Source organism: Anolis carolinensis, chromosome 1, assembly GCF_035594765.1.
Source record: "Anolis carolinensis isolate JA03-04 chromosome 1, rAnoCar3.1.pri, whole genome shotgun sequence".
Taxonomy (NCBI): domain Eukaryota; kingdom Metazoa; phylum Chordata; class Lepidosauria; order Squamata; family Dactyloidae; genus Anolis; species Anolis carolinensis.
In genome coordinates this window covers 260,376,209-260,400,894 of record NC_085841.1, presented here as the reverse complement: position 1 = coordinate 260,400,894, position 24,686 = coordinate 260,376,209, and the positions used below count along the sequence as shown (strand labels likewise).

Sequence of the window (24,686 nt, the reverse complement as noted above, 5' to 3'; positions counted from 1 at the left end):
TCAAGCTCTCTCAACATGCCAAATTCAATAACAATTGTGCTTGCCTGTGCATATTTGGAAGCAAGCATCAATTTCAGCATGCTGGGCCTGTTAAAGCCCATGAACCAAACAAAGAAGGCTTAAACAGGTTTTCCAGTATTCAGGTGTGTTAATTAGTGTAGTTCCCTAGCAATTCCTTCTTAATCCCTGCACCTTTCTTTCACATGAACCAACTCCTCCCCATGATCTTTGCTCCAGCATCAGCTAAAATGTCTTGATTTCAGTTAATACCAAGGGTGGCCCTGTCTATTTACATAATACTCCTCTGCATTGAAGTTCAGATAAACTTGGATGAATGATAATGTCAAATAGAGTGGTGATACCTCTCAATGCACAGAAAAAATTGATCTCAAGCAAATAGGAGACTTACAAATTGCAGGCCCTGATAGCGGGCAATAGGGAAGTCCTTCACCACATAAGTGGGGCTGTAAGCACAGGGCACCAACACATTCTCCACATGGGATGGTTCAATCTGGGGAGCTGAAATAAAATCAGTTTTGTAACAGGAAGCCACAGGAACAATCCAAGCCACCATCCAGGATACACGTACCAGGGCTCACTTCATTTCCCCCCTGTCTAAATTATCACTACCTTCACTTCTGCACCCTGAGTAAATGCCAGATTGCTTTCTCCTGTCAGCTAACATTCAATAAATATGGATTTCTATTTGAATGGAAATGTACTCCTTATTCTAGCTGCCAGCCATCAAGTGATAACATCATGTATGATTCAGCATGATTAAATATGCACCAATAAAGTATGGCTTCACACCCAGAAATGATTTTATTATATGTTGCTAAATCTATGAGGAGTTACTGTTTACAGCAAGGTTCCCCAAACTTTTAAAGTGGATGGCCAGTTCACAGTCCCTCAGACTGTTGGGGGACCAGACTTTGTGTGCAGGTGCATGAATTGGGTGTGCGTGCATGCTTTGGCCATGTGCACGTATATGTGTCGTTCAGTGATGTGTGCCACACACCTGCCGCCGCACACCTACACTCACCGCCACACCTGCAACCACCACTTGCTCACCCTCACTGCACACCCACCGCTGTCACACACATGTACTCGCCGCTGCCACCACACACCACACACTGCCACCGCTGCTCACAATCACTTGCTACACACAAGCATTTGCTGCCACCACTGCATGTGCCATGTGTCAGTATGCCAGCTGTGTCACATGCGTGCATGCATGGTGGTAGTAGTGGGAAATGGAAAGAAGACCTTGGAGGGCCGGATTAGGCCACGGGCTTTCATTTGGGGATCCCTGATTTACAAAGTAAACTGACTATTACTCTTGCTGTCATTTTTTTTTACATTATATAGGCTTCATGGCCTTAATATTTTAAAATATACACAAATTTTACTGTCTAGCCCAAAACCCCCTCCAGTGAACTGTCAGGCTACTTTCTGAAAACAGTTCTTTGTGATTTTTACACATCTTTTCTCAGAGCAGAAGGAAGAAGTTTTTTGGATGGTGAAGCAACCCCCTTTCCCCACCTCAATGTGCCAGCTAAGTGGATTTGATCTCCTCCTATCCCAACTATAGTTAAGGAAAGCACACAGAGCTGGTGGCTTAGAAGCCGACTGAGTACTTTCCTTGAGGGCATGAAAACCTGGAAAGCAATGTTTGAATTCCCCTGTCTCTGCAATGTTTGAATTCCCCTGTCTCTGCTCCTCCCTCACCTTCCCTGGTTGGGGAAAGTTAGAGAGGAGCACCGTACCTGAACTGCAGCTTCAAGCCTAAGGTTCATTTGTACTTGCACACTGGGTCCATCCACACTACCTATTTATAGTCCAATATTCCGCTTCAACTGCCATGGCAACAATCCACTGAACCTGTGATTAGCAGTGGAAGGAGTAGACTTCAGACAGATAAATCTCCTTAAACTACAAACCCCAGGATTCCACAGGATGTCACCATCACAGTTAAAGTGGATTCATGCCCTATAATTCTATAGCACAAATGGGTTCACTGTCTGTCTTCTGAATGGGGCAGGATCATGATGCGGTGGTGGTGTTGATAGGTCTGTCCCTCTATGTCTGCTGTCAAATATGGACATTTTCACTCCTCCTGCTTTCCTCACTCTAAGTAATTTCTACTTACTAAGGAAGAAAATATCTCGTGGGTCAGACTTCAGCATATCTGCTACATGCTCATCCCTCCGTTCACTCCAGAGGTAGCTGCTGGTATAGCTGCCAAGGGACTGAGGCACATGGTCCACCTCATTCATTTTTAGGCTGGATTCATCTAAAGGGGTGGGAGAAAAAGAAAGAAATTGTGACATATTTAGATTGTTTTTAAATTCTGACAGCCCATTTCAAATAGCCTTGAACCTTTAAGAAGGACCATGCAGCCCATGTCTCCAGCATGTTCTGAAAATGTTTGGTTAAGCAAAGGATGCTCTTCTTGAGCAACCACCTAGTATCTCTGGGACATTCTTGTTGCAGCAGTGGACCTCGTTCCTTCCCCATTCAATAATCACTGGTGGCTTTCACATATCCACTTATTCATTCATTGATACATTTGACTTGTAAGTTGAATTAAATCTTTAAGAAAGATTGGGTCCCATTTAGTGTGTTCCTCCAGCACAGATGGGGGGCCAAGTCCATCACTGTTTTTTTGGACTAAAAGTGTGTTATTATGTGGGGAAAGGATGTACCAATGGTTCCTTTTCACTGAATGGGTGTAGAAAACTGAGAGAACATAACCACTAGACAGATAAAATCAAGCTCTTAGATTAGATAACAAGACGGTTTGTAGTTTGTAGTCATTAGTTTTTTGATGTTTAGAATGTAGTAGCATTATTCTAGAAAAAGTAATTTAAATCTTTTCTTGCTGATGATGTTGTTTTGATTTGTTTGGTATGTTTGTATGTAGGTTTTTAAATCTGTCTAAATAAAATTTAATTACAAAAAAGAATTATAGTCAAAGTTTTCAACGTAATTTAAATACAGGCAAAGCACAATAACATTAGTAAAAACACTGGAATAGAATAAAAACTAAGCACACCAATACACAATATAAAATAAAAGAGACTAATGATCAAAAATCATAATAAAAAGAGTAAAGCTAATCCATGGTGATAAAACATAGCCCTATGTCAAATCTTTAAAACAAATCTGTATTGTGGAACATATAGCAAGTTGAAAGGCTTGAAAGAATAGAAAAAGGTATTGGATTGGAAAATCAAAGAAGTACAGTCAGCTTCACATTTGCAGGACTAAAGGCACCAGGACTCCAGCAAAAATGAAAAAACTATGAATTAAAAAATATATATTATCTGAGGTAACCCCTCTGTAGAAATCTCTAGATTCTCCAGCAAGGCTATATGGTCAATTTCCATCAGCCGTTGACCAGGGAATTGCACTGGAGAACCTAGAGATTCCTCGATTTTAATCCCCTGTCCCCAGGAGTGGCCCATACTACTGGATCTTCTAAAAGACTGAAATTACCTTCTCTCTATGAGGAGTTAATGGACCAACTGATTATCCCTTCTCTGCTAGATGTAGTGAAGTCATAAGAGATACAAGAGCTGAGCAAGTAAGTGGTTGAGTAAACCTGACCAAGCTACTTGTCCATTATTTTGGACCTTAAAAGCAGGAGGCCATCCCTCAATATTCAAATGTAAGATATCCTGGAAACCTGCATGGGCTGAACTAAATGAATTGTAAAGCCTGTAACATTACAGTTAGAAACCACTTTGTCCTCAACGTATTTAGTGACAATTTGTACCATGACCTTGAAGGTTGCATGTGATCGCCTATTAGGCTGGACCCAATAGGCCTCCAGGTGTTCATAAGAGGAATCTCAACAGGTTCTCCACTGCCCAGGTTCTTATTAATATTTTACTCTGGCAGATATTTTTCTTGTGAACATCAGATGAGTTTTGTAGCCCCCTCAGAGGTGCCACAGATACCCTTCAAGCATAGATTCCAGAAATAGTGCAGAAGCTTTACCTAACTTCTGTCTTTCTTCTGCTTCATCCTGCAGCCTCCGCTCCCTAAGAGAATACAGCTCCCAGCTGTGGCTCTTATGCTACCACATGATCTTTATAGCAAGCAACAATCAAAGCAACTAAAAGGCTTGGCAGTTCACAGATCTCCACCAGATGCCTCACATGCTGGCTCTCAGTAGGGCTGATTCACCCACTTAGAAAAACCCCACTAGAGTTACTCTGAAAATATTTGATCCACTGAACAAACAGAAAACAAAGCAAGAAATAATTTCTCCTGGGATGAAAGTGCTCACAAAGACAAAGCACAACTCTGCTGCCTCCCCTCCAAATCCTGCAGCGCTGCCAGAAACGACATCATCGGTGTCTGGGAGGAACAAAATGCCATATCAATTAAGCGCTGGCTGCCTCTAATGTCATGTTTATTAGATGAGGCTGTCTGTTTTCACAGATCAGTGCAAGGTAACTGAAGCAAGGCAAATAGAGAAGTGCACAAAATTAAAAGGACTGCTGTCCATTACTATCTGCTCATTTGGTTTCCCAATCAGTCCTAATAAAGGGGGGGGGGGGGGAGAGAGAGAGGGAACACAGCACTTGAGATGGCACAGCCAGAGCATAGAAAATAGAGCTGACCAAAGTCTCCACAATCTTAATGATAATGAATGGTTGAGATACAACACTCAAGAGGAACCTCCCACTGAGTCCTGAAATTATATGGACACAAGCAGTTTTGCAGCTATACAGCTTGCACTTGTACTATGGGAAGGAGGTATCTAATCCTAATCGATCTAAGTTATTTTAGAGGGACAAAGCTTAAAATTAGTAAAATAAGATGTCTACAGAGCCATCAGAGTACTAGCACAGATCAAATGATTGCTTAAATAAATAGAAAATCTTGCTATACTGAGATGGTAATAACGACAGAGCGCATGCTGTGAATTAAGAGAACCAGAATTTCCCTAAGAGGGATATTAAGCTAATTAACAAGGAGTTTAGTTAATTTTAAAAATGCAGCTCTTACTACACATCTAGATTATAGTTCTTGGGGCACTTCATTTTTTTAAACACACAGACACCGCCTCACTTGTGCACTAGCTGTGAATGATGGTCCCTGACAAGGTGCTAGGAAAGAAAGTGAACTAATTGACACATACATGGTGCTGATCCCTGACACATTGAAAAGTGTCAATCCCTCACGTCAGATAGCCCCAGATCCACAGATCTATGGGGTATCATCAGTGGACAATCTTGACTAATATGGAATGTGGTGTGTGGTAAGAAGAGAAGGTGATGGAAACTTACAGGTTGTCTAAAATACGGATTGAATCCTAAAATAAGATAGAAGGAAGTTTTGTTTCAGTTAACTCCCTTACATTTTCTTGAATTCTTTTCTTCTGGATGTTTTCATCATGAAAAAATATGAAAAAGGAATGCGTTATGGGGAAGATGGAGAGCATGGGATTTCTGTTAACACTGACTGGGAGAAATTGAACCTCTTTAATTAGGGGCAGCCTTTGGTATATAAAAAACAAAAACAAAAAAACCCTTATCATTGTCTTGCTAACCCCACCTTCCTGCCTATGTATGTCTTATCTAGACCATGCATGTTTATCAATTTTAATTCATTTTCCCCGCAATTGCATAATTACAGCAAAATGATAAAACAAAATAAAAAAGAAATATAAAAGAAAAATTGAGTAAAAGCAAACTCGTTGTTTGGGAATAGCGATGGGGAGAGGAGGAGAAACATAGCCACTCATGCCATGTGACTGCTGGAATATCACAACTAGAGCAGAAGGGACTTATTGAACTAGAGGCAGTATTGGAACAGCAGTGAGAACCAGTGATGGGTTTTTATTTATTTTCCCCATCCATTAAAAGAGGAGTCCCTCTAATGAATAAAATGCAAAGCAGCAACAGGAGAGGCATAATGTTGTCTGGTAAATACCAGCCAAACATGCTATTTTCCTGCTGTAATTGCAAATCACCAGCCTCATGTGATAAAGCCCAAAGGCAGAGAGATGCACAACTGGAGGAGGGAAAGGGGGCAGACAAGCCTCAAAGCAAACTGCAAAGCTGAAGCAGCAAGGGGTGACTCAGCTACACTTAATTTTCTGGATTTTGGCCTAGTTCTCTATTTATCCAATAAATAAGACAGAATAAGCAGGGGGAGAGAAAGGATATAGGACATATTATGGATCTTAATTGCACTGTGTATCATTTTTCTGGAAGAGCAATGTCTTTTTCACATGGTTTGGCTGTCTGGAGCAAAGGAGAGGGTTGGCAATATTAACTCTTTTTTCTTGTGACAGCAAAAACATGTGCATGATGTGTTGTCAGCCAGTCAGATGCAACCATCACAAAGGAGAAGTGATGGTTGGTGATTCTCTGGTGTTGCCAAGGTGCTCATGTTCCACACACCAGCTCACTCCATCTCTCCAGAAAGGGAGGCAAATGTGGTTGCAACAAAGAGCATAGTTCATGCCTCAAGAGAACATCTTTGGTAGAAATGCTCATTTCTAAAAGCTGCTTTCACTAAAACCTTTGGAGCAGTGCAATGAGAGAATAATAGGAAACCTACTCCGCTGACCAGAGCCAGCATGGTGTCTTGAGTTGGTTTAAACAATTGATTTTAAAGTAGATGTAACTTATTTTAATGTTTGTGTATATTTATAGTTATTTTATGTCCCGGCACGGAATGCTTGCCGTATATATGTTATGCTCTGACCTGAGTCCCCTTTGGGGTGAGAAGAGCGGAATATAAATATTTTAAATAAAATAAAATAATAAAATAAAACAAATTGAAGGGCAGCTGATAAAAGCATTTTGATTGTCCACTGAGGAATGTGAGAAACATGTTTAATTTTGACAGCTTTATCATCATTGTTACTATTAACTATACATTCTTACATGCCAAATGGTATAACATCTTTGACATCTACTACTGGCTACACTACTTCTGATTTTACAGGTGGAGGACAAAGGGTAAACTCTCTTCATGTATAGAGTTCTGGGCTCACAAAAAAGCTATTCAGGTGAGCATGTGAAAAAACAACACAGAAAACTAAAGCTTTAATGCCCACAATCCAACAACTTGTATGTGTAAAATGTTAAGCTGAAAGTACTGTGAGTGAAGATGACTTGACTAAGGTCATTTACCATCTCCATTGATGCCATTTTCCATGAGGCCACCTTCAGGACTCTCTCTTCTAGACCATATTGATCACTGTTTATTAAAAGCAGCAGATGAATGGTTTTCTTGGAATAAAACTCTTGGGTTCTGTGGTTATCAAGGACAAGATAAAACAAGGAAAGAGGAGTTTAATCCTCTCCACCTGGTACAGAGTTTTCTCATTATGTTTTTAGAGAATAGGCTAGAATTGGGAATTTTAATGTGTCCTCAGAAAATAACACCTGGTATTATATATTTATGAAAAAATGTATAAACTACCCTTAATCCACAAGAGGACTCCAGGGTGATGAGAATTTTATAAATATATACACACACACACACACACACATATAAACACACACCTCTCTCTCTCTCTCTCTCTCTCTCTCTCTCTCTCTCTCTCTATATATATATATATATATATATATATATATTAGCTGTGCCTGGCCACGCGTTGCTGTGGCAAAGTCTGGTGGTACGGGAAATAAAGTATTGAGGAATTGAAGGTAGTTAAGGTAAAGGGTAAAGGTTTTTTCCTGATATTAAGTCCAGTCGTCTGTGAGTGTGTGGGTTGGTGATCATGTGTATTTGTAAGTCGAAGAGGTGGCATTGTTTGTAGAGTTCTTGGAGGTCATGTGGGTGGTATGACTGTATGGAACGCTGTTAGTTTTGTGTCAGAGGAGTACTGATATTTGGTTGTTTATTTGGATGATATTGGATGTAGTGATATTTGGATGTTTTGGAACTGTTGGGTTGGGAGAAGGTGGGGTAATAGTGGGGGTTGACTCCGTTTTTCGAATTCAAACGTGCGATGTTTCATTGGAGAAGTTGAGTAGGTTAGCGGTTGAAGACGCTGCGTCATTAGGGGATATTATTTCCTAAAGGTTGCGAATATACAATATTTGTGATTATTGGGTGTTTTTGTCTGTTGGAGGTAAGTATGAATGGTGTCTAAGAGATGTAGGTGTTGTGAATGGGTATAGAGTACGTTATCATCGGTATATTAGAGCTGTATAAGAGATGTTGGTGTTGTGAATGGGTATAGAGTACGTTATCATCGGTATATTAGAGTTGTATAAGAGATGTTGTAGGTGTTGTGAATGGGTATAGAGTACGTTATCATTGGTATATTAGAGTTGTATAAGAGATGTTGTAGGTGTTGTGAATGGGTATAGAGTACGTTATCATCGGTATATTAGAGTTGTATAAGAGATGTTGTGGGTGTTGTGAATGGGTATAGAGTACGTTATCATAGGGATATTGCAGTTGTGCAAGTGATGTAGGTTTTTTTGTGAATGGGTATAGAGTATGTTATCATCGGGATTTTGTAGTTGTATAAGAGATGTTGTAGGTTTTCTGAATGGGTATAGAGTACGTTATCGGTATATTAGAAACGTTAGGATTGTATGATGTTGTTGTTGTTGTTGTTGTTATTATTATTATTATTATTATTATTATTATTATTATTATTATTATTATTATTATTATTGAGAGGCTGGGTGGCCATCTGTTGGGAGTGCTTGGATTGTGTCCTGCATGGCAGATGGTGGGAGGTGTTAGCTGGCCATGATTGTTTAGTGTCTGGCATTCCTGTGTTTTAAGAGTGTTGTTTTTATTTTGGTGTTGTGATTTTAAGCTTGTTAAAATATTAGGAGTCAGATTGTGTTGACTGTCATGGTTGATATCATATATTTAAAATATTGAGTGTTAAAATGGGTTGGCTATTGTAGAAGGGAGAGTATATGGAGAGAAAAAATTCGGATGATGGGCGGGCGCTAGGACCCAGGGGACAGCTTTTTCCCATTGCCCGCCTTCCCTGCTGCCGGCGGCCATTATACTTTCTGTTTCCCTCCCGGCATGGCTACCAATGGGGTGTTGTGGGTTCTCTCCATGTGGAGGTGCATGAAGTGAGTTTGTGTTGTTTCAACCTTAAGGCGTGGATGATGGGTTGTGTTCTCAAATTTCGGGGTTGGGGGCCCTTTACTTTTGTTGTTTTGCTCGGTGCTCGAATTCCATCACTCTTTTATATATATAGATATATATATACACACACAAGATTCCAGATAAAAGGCATTTTAACTATTTGAAAAGAAAGACACAATCAAGGAAGTAAGCAGACATACAAATTATGAGCATTTAAAATGCCTGACCAAAAGGAACATTTTGCTTTATTGCCAAAAAGAAAGGCTGGCACCAATCCCACTTGGGGAAGAAGGTGATTATCACCATAAAGAGGATATCTGGTTTGTTGAAGTCATAAGAGGCTTGCTGACATAAACTGGTTTATTAAGTTGGCCAGAGATTCAAAATGATGGGGCTATAATATTGCTGCTTGAGAATGGGTTCTTTGTGAATTCTGGTATCAACTGATATGATCCGTATTTCTTGGACAGATATATTGGAACAGTTGGGATTTTTTGCATTTCCTGACCGTTCCACAATGCAGTTTTCAACTCAAAAAGATTTTATTTGAAAAAAAAAATCTGTAAAATACATACTTGAATTAAAACATTTAAAAACGTGGACTACATATGTATTCTGTTGAGGATTAAAAACAAACCAAAAGATTAATGTGAAAATAGGATGCAATAGAGCTAGAGCTAGGGGTTACTGACAGTGGATAATGGAGATATAACAGTCAATGGATGGTCATCTCTAGGAGCCTGAGGGTGGGACCTTCAAGTGGATCAATTATTTTTTGCTTCTGCAAATGTTTGCTCTTTCTGCTTAAACATTGTTCTGAGTAACTAATAAAAAATTTCTTGCAAGACATTTTAGTTGTGGTAATACAATTCTAAATAAAAAGAATTAAATAACCACTCGGAGCCCTTGCTGTGGATAAAGCTTTTCCAGCCCTGGGGAGAGAAAAAGTATCTATTGACATAATGAAAGCTGTCCCAATCTCTAATTCCCCAAGTATAACATTGAAATTGAAGCTTTCAGTGATGCTTGAGATCTCTTTGGATTCAAGCCCTTTCCCAAGATGGCCTGGAGCCAACAGGACGTAAATAATGTAGAAAAGACACATATTTTCCCTTTTGGGGCATTTGTCCTCAAATCTGCTAGGTGATATTACTGAGTCATTTAATGTCTCAAAAATAAACAACTGATGTTCTAAAACGAGAGCAAAACCTCCCTGCCATGCAGCACTGAAAAGACAACCATAAAGGTCACCTCACTCTTATTTATAAAATGTGCCTCATGGATTTTCTCGTCACATCTGTTTAGCTCACTGACAGAACAGGTTTTCACCCATGTCAACACCATGGAGTTGATACAGCTGCAGGAAAGCAAGAGAAAGCTTTGCCAGCCAGTCTCCCGTGTCAACAACTTTCCCCGCTCAATTTTAATTCCAAGCTAACCAGAGGCAAGTCCCAAAACAACTGAAGTACGAAATGGGACCTGAGCAGATAGAAATTCAAAACGCAGCTCACAAAGTGGCCTGCAATCAAAATAATGCCCTTGTGTCTTCGCACAAGGGTTAGGCAAAGGACTCAGCAAAGGTTATTAATGAGCAAATTAACTTACTTTCCACCATAGATCTGAGATGGTAGAACTTGCAGTTAACTCTTGACTAGAAAAATGTCAACTCCTTTATTAGATTTCAGATCCTAGGGAAAGTCTGGGCAAGAAATATTTCCATTTGATATTTTTATAATTTCCCCCTCCAAATATTAACATACTTGTATGGGACTGTTTGCCATCTGGTACACGTTTTCAGGAATTACAGAAATGAGATGAAACACAGAAATATTTATTAATGATAGCTAAGAAGATGAAACACCAGCAATGATACAAGATGTAAGAAAGAGCACTAATTAGATTTCTGAGTTATGTAAATTAAATTGTAGAGGATTCTGAACCACACAAAAGCAGTCAGTTTCTGGTTTAGTTACCGCTATAAAAAAGTGTTGACTACAGCTGCTTAACATATTCAATACTGTTTCATTATCTGGGCAGATGCCAAAGGGGGCCAAAACAGAGAAAGATAGTTCATTTTATTGGGGGGAGGGGAGTTGAAGGAGGAAAAACATTTTTCCCATTTTCGCTGATTATCCCCCCCCCTCGCTTTTCCCATACCATAAATGATGCTTGACAGCAACATGGGTCAGGGATGGGGGAATAACAGGAAAACAGGGGTAAATAGTTTAACTCCTTTAACCCCCTTTCCCCCATAAAATGGACTATCCTTCTCTGTCTAGCGTCCCCTTGTGGTGACTGCCTGGATAAAAGAACAGTACCACATATTCTTTCAAGCACCAGTAAAACAGTCTCCTGCACAAGCAAAAGTGGGCCAGTTTTTCAGAATACCTTCCCCAAACTATTGTGAAACAATGCAATCCACAATTTTTGGTCTCTTGCCAACACAGGAGGAAAAATGCAATGTTGTCCCTTTCCATGATCAGTGCTCCCATGACCTGCTGATTTCCCAAGGGAATACCCAATTAACGGTTGCTTCCTATTCGATAACAACTAATACTTGACAATTGTCAAGGGCTGGAGATAGCAATAAACTATTTTTCCTATTGAAAATGTAATTCCTGATTTGGTGATGGGTATGGATTAGGGTTTAGTCAAGTTTAGAAAGTGGCTGGGAAAATCTGACTTGTAGTTTCCATGTGTAACCTTTTCAAGCTTAAGATCTAGACCACACATGTCAAACGCAAGGCCGAATCTTCCTGCCACATCATTTTATGTGGCCCACAAGGCTTTCAATGCCAGGGAAACTTAGTTATATCTATACATTTGTAATCTTACAATTATGAACAGCCCTTTGAAGGGAACTATAAAGCTGATCTGGTCCTCAGTGAAAATGAGTTTGACACCCCTGATCTAGACTGTCTTTGACAGATGCTTTGCAGATAGTAATGTTCTCTGGGTATAGAGTTTAGACCCTGTCGCTGAAAGCATGGGACTATAGCAGGAAGAATAAGTACAATATTAGGTAGGTATGTCTGAGGTATGATAAAGTAGGAAAGGCTGGGAAACCAGGTGGATATGGCTTGAGTGTGCAGTTGTGCAGGGCTACAGGTGAATAATGGTCTTCAATGGGAAAAGTACTAGTCAATCCTGTCGTTCACAACTGACTATACTCTTGAATTTTTTAGCACTTTAGTTCACTTTTTTGATACTATAGCTCATTCACATGACTAAACTCAACCACTGTCCTTAATGCTTTAGTGACTTTCATACTCTTGTTAATGGAATTCAAACTGATTTTGACTTATGGCGACCTTGTTTAAGAGAGACCTCTAAGTAACGCTATCATCAACAGTCCTGCTCAGGCATTGCAGACCCACAGCTGTGATTTCATTGATTGAGTCCATCCATCTATAATGTAGTCTTCCACTTTTCCTACTGCCTTCTAGCTTACCAAGCATGATTGTCTTTTTTAGTGAGTCATATCTTCTCAGGATACTACTGAACAGTCTCAATTTAGTCATCTTGACTTCTAGGGAGAGCCCATTTGTTTGTCTTTTTAGCAGTCAATGGTGTCTGTAGAACACTTCAAATGAGCTGATTTTCTTATCATCTTTCTTCACTGTCCAGACTTTACAACCAAACATAGAAAATGGAAATAGAGGGGTGTCCTACAAAACTTAGACACTTCAATTAGTTTCAATCATCACTGCTTTCTGACTGAAAACATTACTAAGAAACATTTATACTTGCTCCTGAAGACACACAGATGCAATCAATATGTTTCTACACCCAATTCTTGGTCCTGGTTTTGGATGACAAAGCCCTAAACGGTCTAGCTCTGCAGTGGACAACATATAAGGAAATATATTCATCCTGGACCTCAGAACACAGCATCTGCCCCATATCCACTATTTCAACCACTCCATGTCCACTCCCACTGAATTAGCGAACTGGAGGGCTTCTTTTAAGCTCAGTGTAGGTTTTCTTTCCAAAACTGAAAGTGACAATAGGCTTAGCAAAAACACTCCACAATGACCTTGAGGGCACATATAGTATACTATACAGGGTGTGCTTTCCTTGAAATAGTCTTGGTCTAGACCAGGCCTACACTACCTGTGGCCCTCCAAGTGTTTGGGATTCCAACTCCCAGCAGCCCTAGCCAACTTATCAAATGGTCAGGAATTATGAGAGCTGAGGTCCAAATCACTTGAAGGGCCACAGGTTGCCCAGGCCTACCCTAGACTACGTAAAGGAATACCTTTTCCCATGTGATATTCAAGTTTTATGATCATCTGGCTGGCTGGGGGGGACTTACCCATTATTTAATCTTTCAGTAATGCAAGCTCACATTTGTTAGCACCACACCCTTTCTCAGTAGCTGCCTCAACAATATTGAATGCCCTCACTTAACCCCATGTGATGTTTTTGAAAGCTAACAAAAACTCATTTATTCCATTTACACTTTGGGGTCACAAGGTGCCAAATTGCTCCTGAACTATTTCTAATTTTAGATCATTCTGCTTGAAAATTGCTGTCAGTTGTGCCATTACATTTTTATACTTAAAATTGCATTATAAATTACTTTAAAAAGAAAATATGAATCCTACAATAAAACAAAACATTATACAACCAAGATACATCTTAGATTAATTATTGCAGCAACATGAAAGTCACTCAGGCCTTAGTGGTCACATCTTCTGCATTTGTGGATACATCTAAGGAGTGCCCTTTGATAATGAAGAATGATGATAATGCAAAGATTAAACATGATGATAATTATGGGCTAAATCCAATTGCTGATCTAAGCTAAAACTGCTCCATTGAATAAGTGATAATTTAATAGGACCCATTAATTCAATGGATCTCCTCTGATGGTGATTAAAAATTATATTTATTCCAATCTGTGCTACAGCTAAATATATAAGGCCCCAGAGCTTGGAAACGTGTTTTTTTTTAGAGAAACTTCATAAAAATCCTTGACAATATGCCCATGGTGGCTAGGGAAAATCTGGGAGTTACAGCCCAACAAGAAACTTTTTCAAGTTTTGAAGACAGAGAACAGAACTTAAAAAACTTTAAAAGATGACAGCGTATCTTGTACTATTGGTCATGTTGAATAAATATCTCTCAGTACAAAGAAGAATGCTAGTAGAGAGCGAAGTAATAAGAAAATCACCCCTTGTGCAGTGCAAGCTGCTGCTCAGAGGACAGAGGAGAAAACTAAGAGTGACTGATGTATCCAGAAGGAAATATCCCCTCACAGCTCATCTATCTTGCAGGCACTTCTGTCAATATCCCAATTGCTACTATCCCTCTTGTGCCAGTTGAGCCCTGTGCTTGTGCACGGCAGAGGCTGCCTCACCCAACCCCTCCACCTTATCTCCACCTTCTACAGGATACTTAATTATGGGCACCTTGTGTATTGAGCACCAGGCAGATATCTATTCATCAAGAACCTCCTGCTGCCAGGCCAGGTTATGAGGAAGGAAGCAGAAGATCTATGGATTTAATTAAATTCGACACTATCCATCCCTGCTTACAAGACAGGTGTTCATAACTCAGCTTTAAGAACATTAGCTGACGGGCCTTTGCCTGAGGTGCTTTTGGGCTGGCCTTTTCCTTTTTGCTCCAAGATCGAGGAGGCCACAAGCTAAAAGGGCAGTAGGGCCTATTGGGAAAAGAACAGGCCAGACACTTATACAGGGCACCAGCAAAGATGGCGAGTGCCAATAAAATCTGCACACACATATTTATAAAGCCCATTTGCCTTTTTGTGGACATGACAACCTGCTCTTTTATTTTTAGCTTACTTCTTGTATGTGTATGCCCAGAGGTCAGACTACACCCCTTTCATGGCCCATGATCCATCTCAGATTATTTTACTCAATATATCTCCCACCGTACAGGTGTGGAGAAAACTAGAGATGCTGTGTGCAAAAGGGGGGTTAGGTAAAATTTAGTTATTGAATGATGGCTACCAACTTGGATTCTTTTAAAAGAGGATTAGGAAACTTCAGGGAGACCAATGTTTATTAATATAGTATCTATTACTTTTGATACCTCGTTTCCCCTAAAATAAGACATCCCCAGAAAATAAGACCTAGCAGAGGTTTTGCTAAATTGCTAAATATAAGGCCTCCCCCGAAAGTAAGACCTAGCAAAGTTTTTGTTTGGAAGCATGCCCACCGAACAGAACACCAGAACATGCAGGATCGGTCAACGTACGTACCATAAAGTGTTGTACATGGAAATATTGGTAGTAACAAGAAATTCTTGATAGGATTCACAGTTTGTCTGGTTATGCTGGTTTATGATTACAACTACTGTACAGTATATAATGTTCATTTTTTTTGCTCAACAATAAAAATGAATTCTTCTTCATGGAAAAATAAGACATCCCCTGAAAATAAGACCTAGAGCATCTTTGGGAGCAAAAATTAATATAAGACACTGTCTTATTTTCGGGGAAACACGGTAGCTACAAAGGTTTTTTATGTGTGCCAGGAGCGACTTGAGAAAATGCACATTGCTTCCTGTGTGAGAGAATTGGCCAAGGGACGCCCGGATGTCTGATGTTTTACCATCATTATGGGAAGCTTCTCTCATGTCCCCACATGGGGAGCTGGAGCAGACAGAGGGAGCTCACCTGCTCTCCCTGGATTTGAAACGCCGACCTGTCGGTCAGAAGTCCAGCTGGCACAAGGGTTTAACCCATTGCACCACTGAGGGCCCCGGCTAAGAAATACCCTGTTAAAATTAATTTGCTATTCCCAATTCATAACATATTTCAACAATACTTTTTGTTATTCTGTGCCAAATGGCAGCAACATTACCTCTGAGTAATAATTAATGTAACTTGGCACTTTAGTTTGTTACCAGCCCTTTTTAGTAATTTTGAATGTTATTAATGAACAAATCAATGAATCAATCTTATAAGATTTTCTTAAGGGTTTAACATCAATAAATAATTCTGTCTTTAAACAATTTAGGGTTAGTGCTTCAACAATAGCACTAATATTTCCAAATTCTGGAGGCAATATTACTCCCAATGCCAACTGCTGGGAAAGGCAAGAAAAGGGGTGCCCATATTCTGCTTGTGGATTTCCCATTGGTATTTGATTGGCCACTGAGAAGGAAGAATGCTAGGTAAAACAGGCTTTGGGAGATTCATAGGACACTCAAGACAATCCTGATGAACAAATTATTATTTTGCCTTTTATAGAGACCAAAGAAGAGCACATTCACATCCCAACTCTAAATATGTTTATCAGCAGTCCCTGAGTTACAAATATCTGACTTACAAATGACTCATAGTTAAGAACAGGAATGAGACAACAGGAAGTGAGAGAAATCTACCCCTCGGAAGGGAAATTCACTCCTGAAAGAGTTATAATGGGGAAAAGGAATCTCCGCTGAAGCTTTATTTCCAATCCTTGTTTCCACAGCAAGCCATATTTTTCAAAATCCAATTATCAAAGGGACAGAAGGTGAGGTGAAATCTTCTGAACAGGGGCACAGACAGCAAAGCAAACACCACAGGGTGTTAACCCTTCCCTATATTATCCAAAGCTAAAAATATGTATTTTGGCTGGAGTTAAAATTTAAAAATGTACCTGTTCCGACTTACATACAAGTTCAACTGAAGAACAAACCTACAGAACCTATCTTGTTTGTAACTTGGGGACTGCCTGTACTCCCTAGGTATGAGCATGCCCAGAACATCAGCCTTAGTCACCCTGTTTATAAAAAAGTAAAGAGATCCCTCAGTTTCTCAATCCCGCTCTGCCTCTTGGTGGTATTGCATCTTCACATTTCAGTTATAAAAACAATAATTTCTTCTGGATTGCAACAACTATGCCTGTAAGGCTAGTAATGCCTAAGTGTAGTATCAATTTCTCAAGCAGCTGGTGGTATCCTTTTGAGAGAGGCTTGCAGTCTAAAATTCAAATGATGGCATCCACAAAAATGCCCAGGAAGGGCAACTGTCAGATTAGTTCCTAGTCTCTTGTGTGAGCTGTGGCAGCCAGCAGGGCCTTAGGGAGATCAGCTGGAGATCTGCTGAGGAAGAAAAACTACAATCCAGCTGGTGCAGATGTCAGAGGGTAACACTTTGGGGTTAATAAAAGCAGCCAGCAGTGCTCTGAAAAATGTCCCTCTGAAGGAGGAAGGCCAAAGAGCAGTTTATTTAGTTCTATCAGCTTCTCCAAAGGAATTCTGCCTTATCTTTCCCCCCAAAAAATGGCCTTCAGTGAAGCCTATACACGCCCCAGAAAGCTATGTTATGAAACAATAATTTTATCAAAGCACTTCCACAATTAATAAAATAAGAGGCAAGAGAATCTAAAACCAAATTAATGATGAAAATAGCAAGATGCAGTCAATCAAATTGAACAGTAGTTTAAAAAATCAGCAAACAGCAAGGTCAATCAAGTTGAAGAACAATAAAAGAGAAAATGGTTTTATACATTAAATTAAAAACACCAATTCTTGAAATTACTAATTGTGAAAAGTTCAGATTTTGCTTGGCTTCTAAAAAAAAGAAAAGAAAGGTCAGTATAATTAGAAAGAGGTTCCTTAATTGGAGAAACACCCACCACCTTCATTCTCTATTGTATTAGATTTTCCTGTTTCTTATGCAAGGGATCATGTGCGGAAGGGGGGGGGGTAGGTAAGTGCGGGTAATAAGGGTCCTTTGCATTTGGGGTTCAAGTACACATGACTTTAATAAGGTGAAACTCACACCTGGCACAGTTTCAGGTATCAAAACAAAACAGCTTGGTACAGATAAGGCAACTGAACCACACAAGATATTGCAGGTTTCTCAAGTATGCATGCACTGTCCTCTACAGACACATTAAGTACATACATCTCAGGGCAACCGCCTTTGATGCAGGAAAATTGTGCACAAAACTAAGGCAACACAGATAGTCATGGAAGGCTTTACCTGTATAAAGTGAGATGTAGGGAGAATCAACCACCTCAAACTTGAAGCTGGGAAGGAAAACTCGCCACTGAAAGAGATGGGAAAGTGACAAGTCAATCAAGTATCTGTGTATTTAATCATGTGGGTTTATAAAATTTAGGGAGAAACTGGTGGCAGAAATGTGAATGGGGAGGAACACAGACATGGTACCAAAAGGCATGCACTAATATTCCTAATCACTTTTGTGTATCAAATGTCTCTCCTAGTTTCAGGCAAAAACTTGCTGCTCCTCAATACATCCCTGAGGACAATCTGTGGCTGGTATTGGAATTCCCAGAAGCTTATAATCCGTTCCTGTACATTGGGCAAAAAGTGCTATACAATAATATACTAGATACCTCCTTCCACAACATTAAAGAAAGTATTTAGAGATATAATCAGTGTTACACAATATAACCTACCAAACCACCACCGAGTTCCTGGCCAATTTCTGCACTCCCGTCCCCAATTACCCTTCTTCTTTGAGTGCTCCCCATTGAACCACACATATAGTTCTTCAAACAATATGGCACCATCAAATAAGACCCTCTTCCCAGCAAAGTCCCAGTAAAGTCTGGCATATCCATTTCTTTTACAAGCAGGTTTTTTTGCATGTTTATAAGTTTTTTACAGGTTAATTTCAGACACCAGGAATACACTGAAATCCCCTTTGCAGTGAATAAGATTTATACCTCAAACACTATACTGGTGTAGAATTTCATTTCAAATGTACTGGATCCAGGAGATCTACAGAATATAAAATCAGAGGAAAATGCTTGCAATATGTTGTCGAAGGCTTTCATGGCCGGGATCACAGGGTTGTTGTATGTTTTCTGGGCTGTATGGCCATGTTCCAGAAGTATTCTCTCCTGATGTTTCGCCCACATCTATGGCAAGCATCCTCAGAGGTTGCGAGGATGCCTACCATAGATGTGGGTGAAACGTCAGGAGAGAATACTTCTGGAACATGGCCATACAGCCCGGAAAACATACAACAACCAAATGCTTGCAAGTTTTTATCAACTGGTGAGGTCACATGTTCCCAGCTGCATGGAAATCACTATGCCATGTGCAAAGGGAGTTCTGGTAATGTATCTATGCTCTGTAATTTTCAGAAGAACCCTTGTTTTTTCTTTAGAGCAAGGAACTATAGTATGCCACCTATTAAAAATGGCTAATAATTAGATTGGAGACCAACACAGAATACCTGGTGATGTTGGCTATATTTCAGAGTAAGGAATATGTGAAACTGCCTCTGAGTATTCCTTACCTAAGAAAACCCTATTAGATGAATGGGGTCATCATAAGTCAACAGGTGACTTGAAGGCCCACACAAACACACACAAGCTTAAGATGCTTTTTTCGTGTCAGGAGAGACTTGAGAAACTGCAAGTCACTTCTGGTGTGAGAGAATTGACCATCTGCAAGGATGTTGCCCAGGGGATGCCCGGATGTTTTAATGTTTTTACCACCCTGTGGGAGGCTTTTCTTATGTTCCTTCATGGGGCTGAAGCTGATAGAGGGAGCTCATCCGAGCTCTCCCCGGGTTGGATTCAAACCGGCAAACTTGAGTCACCAAGCCAACCTTCAAGTCAGCAGTGCTGCCAGCACAATGGTTTAACCCACTGCGCCACTGGGGGCTCCACAGCTTAAAATGCTGATAGATGTAATAAAAAGAACAGGAGCTGCAGCATGTTAGAGACTGAGCCTAGTTTCCTCCCAATTCTAAAATGGAAATACCGTATATTAAAATAATCAGACCAAACAGCAGTTCAATCAACTGTACCGTCCTTGCCTTAATGCTTGTGCTTGTGTGACTGTTTGCTTCCCTGCTTCCCACAGTACTGCATGCATGTTTCTTGAATTCAGTACACAAACACTTACTATTTTTCAGGGGAGTGGGTGTGGGTGGCATTAAATTAGTTTTTTAAAAACCCTGCTCTTAGAATGTGGTTTTGCAACATCAGTGGCACCAGCCAATCACAACCAGAGGTAACTGCAGTTCTATGGGGCCAATCGGACTCTGTTTCTGAAGATGAATATAGCCAGTGTAGAAAATAAGGAAGGGAAGGTGGAATCTTTTCATGACTCTAGTGCTGCTCTGTGCTTATGAGCCCCCAGAGACCGCTGCTGATTGGTTCAGCTTCCTGCCTCTCCAAACTCAGCAAAGGAAAAGTTCAATTTAAAATGATGTGCTACCGGGCAGCAATCCCAAGCAGACCACTTCACCATTCATATTTATTATGTCTACCGGTACCATAAGAAAGAAAGCTTTCATATGCCATTTTTATGAGGAGGGTTTTAGCAAAAGGCAAAGATCACATTAATACTATTTGTGGAGCTGAGTTGAGCAACTGAGCCACTCTATAACCATTTGTAACATCTGGATCCAAAACAACACTAGTCACATAATACAGGCTGTTTTCTTGTCTCACTCTCTAGATTTAGTACTGTTAATCCTGATGTTTGGAGGAGGGACGTAATGACTGAGGAGTTTTTGGACAGTCTGCAAAGTGACAAAAGGAATTATGTGCCGATGTCTGTCTCTCTGTTTTATATGCTTGCCTTTAAACAGGTCTATACATGCTGTTCATTCTGCAAATTTAGTATTTCCACAGGCATACTAAAGTAGCTGCTGATCAGAGAGAATAACCTTGCCTGCATATGCATTTCCTGCCCCCCACCCGAGCTGCCAGGCGATTGGTGCATATGATTTTAAAGCAAAGATAATCCCATGCGGCACTTTTGGTACTTCCCGCATTCACTCTGGGTGTTACACCTGCTGGAATGACCTAGAATCCTTTGGCAGATACTTCACAGCAGGGACAGCCAGCCTTTGGGAGGGGAAAACATTTACACTGAGTGGTGCTTCTTCCTTTTAATTTAGAAGTGGGATGAATAGAGCCTCTTTTAAAAGACTAATATTTCACCTCCAGCAGCCTGCAGTGCATCGAAGGCTTCTGTAAAGGGAACACAGCTCCTCAGAGAGGCATGAAAATGAAGCTATTTTAAAGTTTCGAGGAGATGGGAGACTTTTCATCTTGAGAATAAAAGAGTTTAAGAAATTACCAGCTAGGAAATCCCTCTCAAACACTCTCTTACTCTTTCCCCAGAGAAGGACACAATTAATTTTAAGGAGAAAAGACATTCTCCATCTCTGCAGCAGGAGAGAAAGGGCCTGGGGAGCAATCTCTGTCTCTCTGTCTCCCACCTTCCTCCCTTGACCTCAACTTTATTGTAAAACTGATTAAGGAGGCTAGAAAAAAGCATGTTTCCTTCTGCTGCCTTAATCTGACAAACACAGACTTTTAACCAGTCCCTTCTCCTCACCCACAGTCAGGTACCTTTCCTCGATTCAAATGGTGGCCTGCAGTTGAGGCACAAGTTAATGAGGATCGAAGCAGAAATTCTGCTGTTTTGGCTGTGAAGGTCTCTCTAATGGACAGCAAGATGCTATCTGCTATCATGACTTATAGCCAGGAGACCAAGAAACGGATGTCCACAGGTGCTGTCTCTTTTCCAGTCCTTCCACTCCCCTGCTTTTAATTTTTCTGTTAGGTGACTGTACCTGAAATGGGAAAAAGTGTAATGCGGGTTTACACTTACACCAACTTCCACGTGATCTGACCCACGGTCATCCTGCTTGTGAAGGAGTTCAAAGTAATAACGCCTGGAGGAAAGGACACTGTGGGGGAAAGAAAGAACATTAGAAAACAAGAAGTTTACTACCTGGGATACAGGATCTTTATGGGTTTTTTTTGTTCCTGGGGGAGTATCAGATGCAGTATTTGTTTGTTTATTTATTTAAAACATTTATATCCCACCCTTCTCACTCCAAAGGGGACTCAGGGCGGAGCACAACATATATACGGCAAACATTCAATGCCGGAACATAAAATAATCCATAAATATACATAAACACTAAAATCAGTTATCTTCCCATTAAAATCATTATTTAAAACAATCACAAGTTAGCCGTACAGTAGATGTGCAGACCTCATAAATCAAGTTAGGGTCAGCTGGTATTTTTCAGAGGTTTAGCACTACAACTCTCAAAAACTTCACCTAGCATGGCCAATGGTAAGAGATTCTGAATACTACTGTCCAAAATCATGTCAGGTTGCCTCAAACTCTGTCTCTAGCTGAGTGTCAAACAATGAATACATACATCCAGAGGCAAACTAAAATGCCAGGATACGATGCTATTTACTATTCATTCACCCTGGGACTCTAGTGAATCTCCTCCTTTGCCTTTCCAATATTTTTCAAAGTGCTAGAGGTTCTTTGGCTCCTCTCTGCAAGTTGGCATAAAAGTGGCAATGAAAATAATGGCTTGAAAGTGAGCTTGATAAAAAAAAAAACCCGCTCTCCTTCCTTTGTAAGCTGTGTGCAAAACAAATCTATATTCACCACTTACAGAACTAATTATACTGAGGTATGCAAAGTCACTGTGTAGCAAGGGCACTGTCATGGGAGTGTTCACGTTTTCACAGAATTGACAAAACCCATGCAGTAGCAGACATGACAGTAAGTAAGAACTGTTCTGAGTTCAAATTTATATAATCGTGGTTTTATTTGGTATTGTACTGTGTGTTTATTTTATGCGCTGTTTTAGACACCTTGTGCCATATGTAAGCCACCCCGAGTCCCTTTGGGGAGATGGAGGCAGGGTACAAAAATAAAGTTATAAGTGGTGGTGGTGTAGCTGTTAAATGTTTAAGGAATGACCAGAAAGATTAAAATGCCACCTCAGGCTTGTTAGTGAAGCCCTTGACTCTCAGCTTCAGTTAAATCATGCCTAAGTCCAGGAACCGAGGAAAAGTCCTCTCTCCATGCCAACTGCTCTAGTCTCAGAGGGAGAGAAGAAACTGTGCTGGACTTAATCTTCTCCTACACTGCCACCCTCTTTTTCTGGTGTGTCAAGTCTTAATAAGATTGTAGAAGTTTCCTTTTAGCCCACCCCCATTATAGAAGGTGAACTGGACATGAAAACGTCTCTAAGACAATTGACTGTTAGGAAGTAAAGTGCAAGAAGTTACTTTCTCTTAGGCTTCTCTTGTTTAAATACTTTCCTCTCCAAGTTGTATGTGAATAGGGCATTCATGTGAGTCAAAAATGTAACTGATGCTATCATAACTACTTGGATCCCAAATAGAATTTTAATAATAATAATAATAATAATAATAATAATAATAATAATAAGATAATGGCAAGCAGGATTGGGAACAGGAAGGATGGGAAGAAGGCAAGTTCCAAGAGATGAGGAAATGGAACCAATATAGCAAATGGAGGAAAAGGTCTATATTGCAGACAGAGATCATTCTTTCTAATAAGTGAAAGCTGTGGCCACCACTTTCTTTGATGACATAATTCATATCACAAAATGCCCACATGAGTCCAATTATCTGTGCAAAATTATTATATCTCCAAATATATATTGCTGGATGTCAGTTTGTTTCCGGGCACAATTCAACGTACTGGTTGTGACTTATAAAGCCCTATATGGCTCAGGTCCAGGCTGTTTTGCAGATTGTATTTCTTGGTATGCACCTGCCTTGGCCCTGAGATGTCCAGAGGCCCTTCTGTCAGTCCCAGTTCCACTGCAAGCTTGGTTGGTAGGAAAGAGAGAGCGGGCCTTCCTTCTCCGTGGCTGCCCCTCAACTCTGGAACTCCCTTCTTCCCAGGGAAGCCAGCATGGCCCCCTCCCTACTGTCCTCCCAGCAGCAGGTAAGATCTTTCTTTTAGGCAAGAAGAAGGTTTTTAAGACCAAGCAGGAGGTGTTATGTGGTGTTAATGTATTTTAAACTGTTTTAATTGTCTGAATTATTCATTTTTAGATGGTTTTAAGTTTAATTCTATGTTAATGTTTATAGTCTTTAGACTTTAAATTGAATTGTATTGTTTTTACCACTATTCACTGCTCTGAATCTTTTTTAAAAGAAAAAAGCAGTAAATAATGATGAGAAGGCTGATGATTTTTTCCACACACTTTCCGTCCCTTACCAACTAAAATTTGACTACTTTTAGAAATGAAATATTTGACCAGATTCTAAACATATGTAGCAGAATCATACACATGGATAGACACTGCATCACAATTCTCCAAAAACAAGTAGAAAGCACAAGAGAAAGGACTGTGACAAAATTTCAGAGATTCAGAAAGCAATTCTACGTGCTGAAAAGGAGGACGCATGCATTCTGATATAAAAGATGGCAAGCCTTTTAAAGGTTAAAAGGAGAAGTGGAACACAAATATGAAGAGAATGCTGTCAGCAGATTCAGAAATGAAAGATGCCCACACCCAGATGACAGAGGCAAGGCGTACACACTCCGCTCACTGCCAGGATCCTGCTGTTCTGTCGCTGCTGCCTGTCACTCCGGATCAGTGAGAGCAGAGGGCTCCTCAAATCTTTCCCAGACACACTTGCTGGCTTGGTCACTGCTGTCATGGAAACCATATCCATCTCTCACATAAGGGGAGACGGACGCCTCTCGGTATTAATCTGACCAAGACAGCAAACACTTGAGATGCTGAGCGTATCTCCCAATTTCACAAGGCTGATTGAACTTTGGTGCTTCTTGAGTGCGGAGAAGGAACATAGGGCCACTCTTCAGACTTGAGAATGGAGAA

The 24,686-nt window shown here is 40.2% G+C and overlaps 1 protein-coding gene across 1 annotated transcript in view; it reads right to left on the bottom strand.

The window, feature by feature from the left end:
* The window catches only part of b4galnt4 (beta-1,4-N-acetyl-galactosaminyltransferase 4), a 219,527-nt gene that overhangs the window by 19,015 nt on the left and 175,826 nt on the right, over window positions 1-24,686 (bottom strand). Inside the window, exons 8-11 of the mRNA XM_003214856.3 lie at window positions 21,662-21,740; window positions 18,038-18,104; window positions 2,150-2,293; window positions 410-519 (exon numbers count right to left, since the gene is read on the bottom strand). Coding sequence (XP_003214904.2) covers window positions 410-519; window positions 2,150-2,293; window positions 18,038-18,104; window positions 21,662-21,740 — 400 coding nt within the window. The remainder of the gene's footprint in view (window positions 1-409; window positions 520-2,149; window positions 2,294-18,037; window positions 18,105-21,661; window positions 21,741-24,686) is intronic.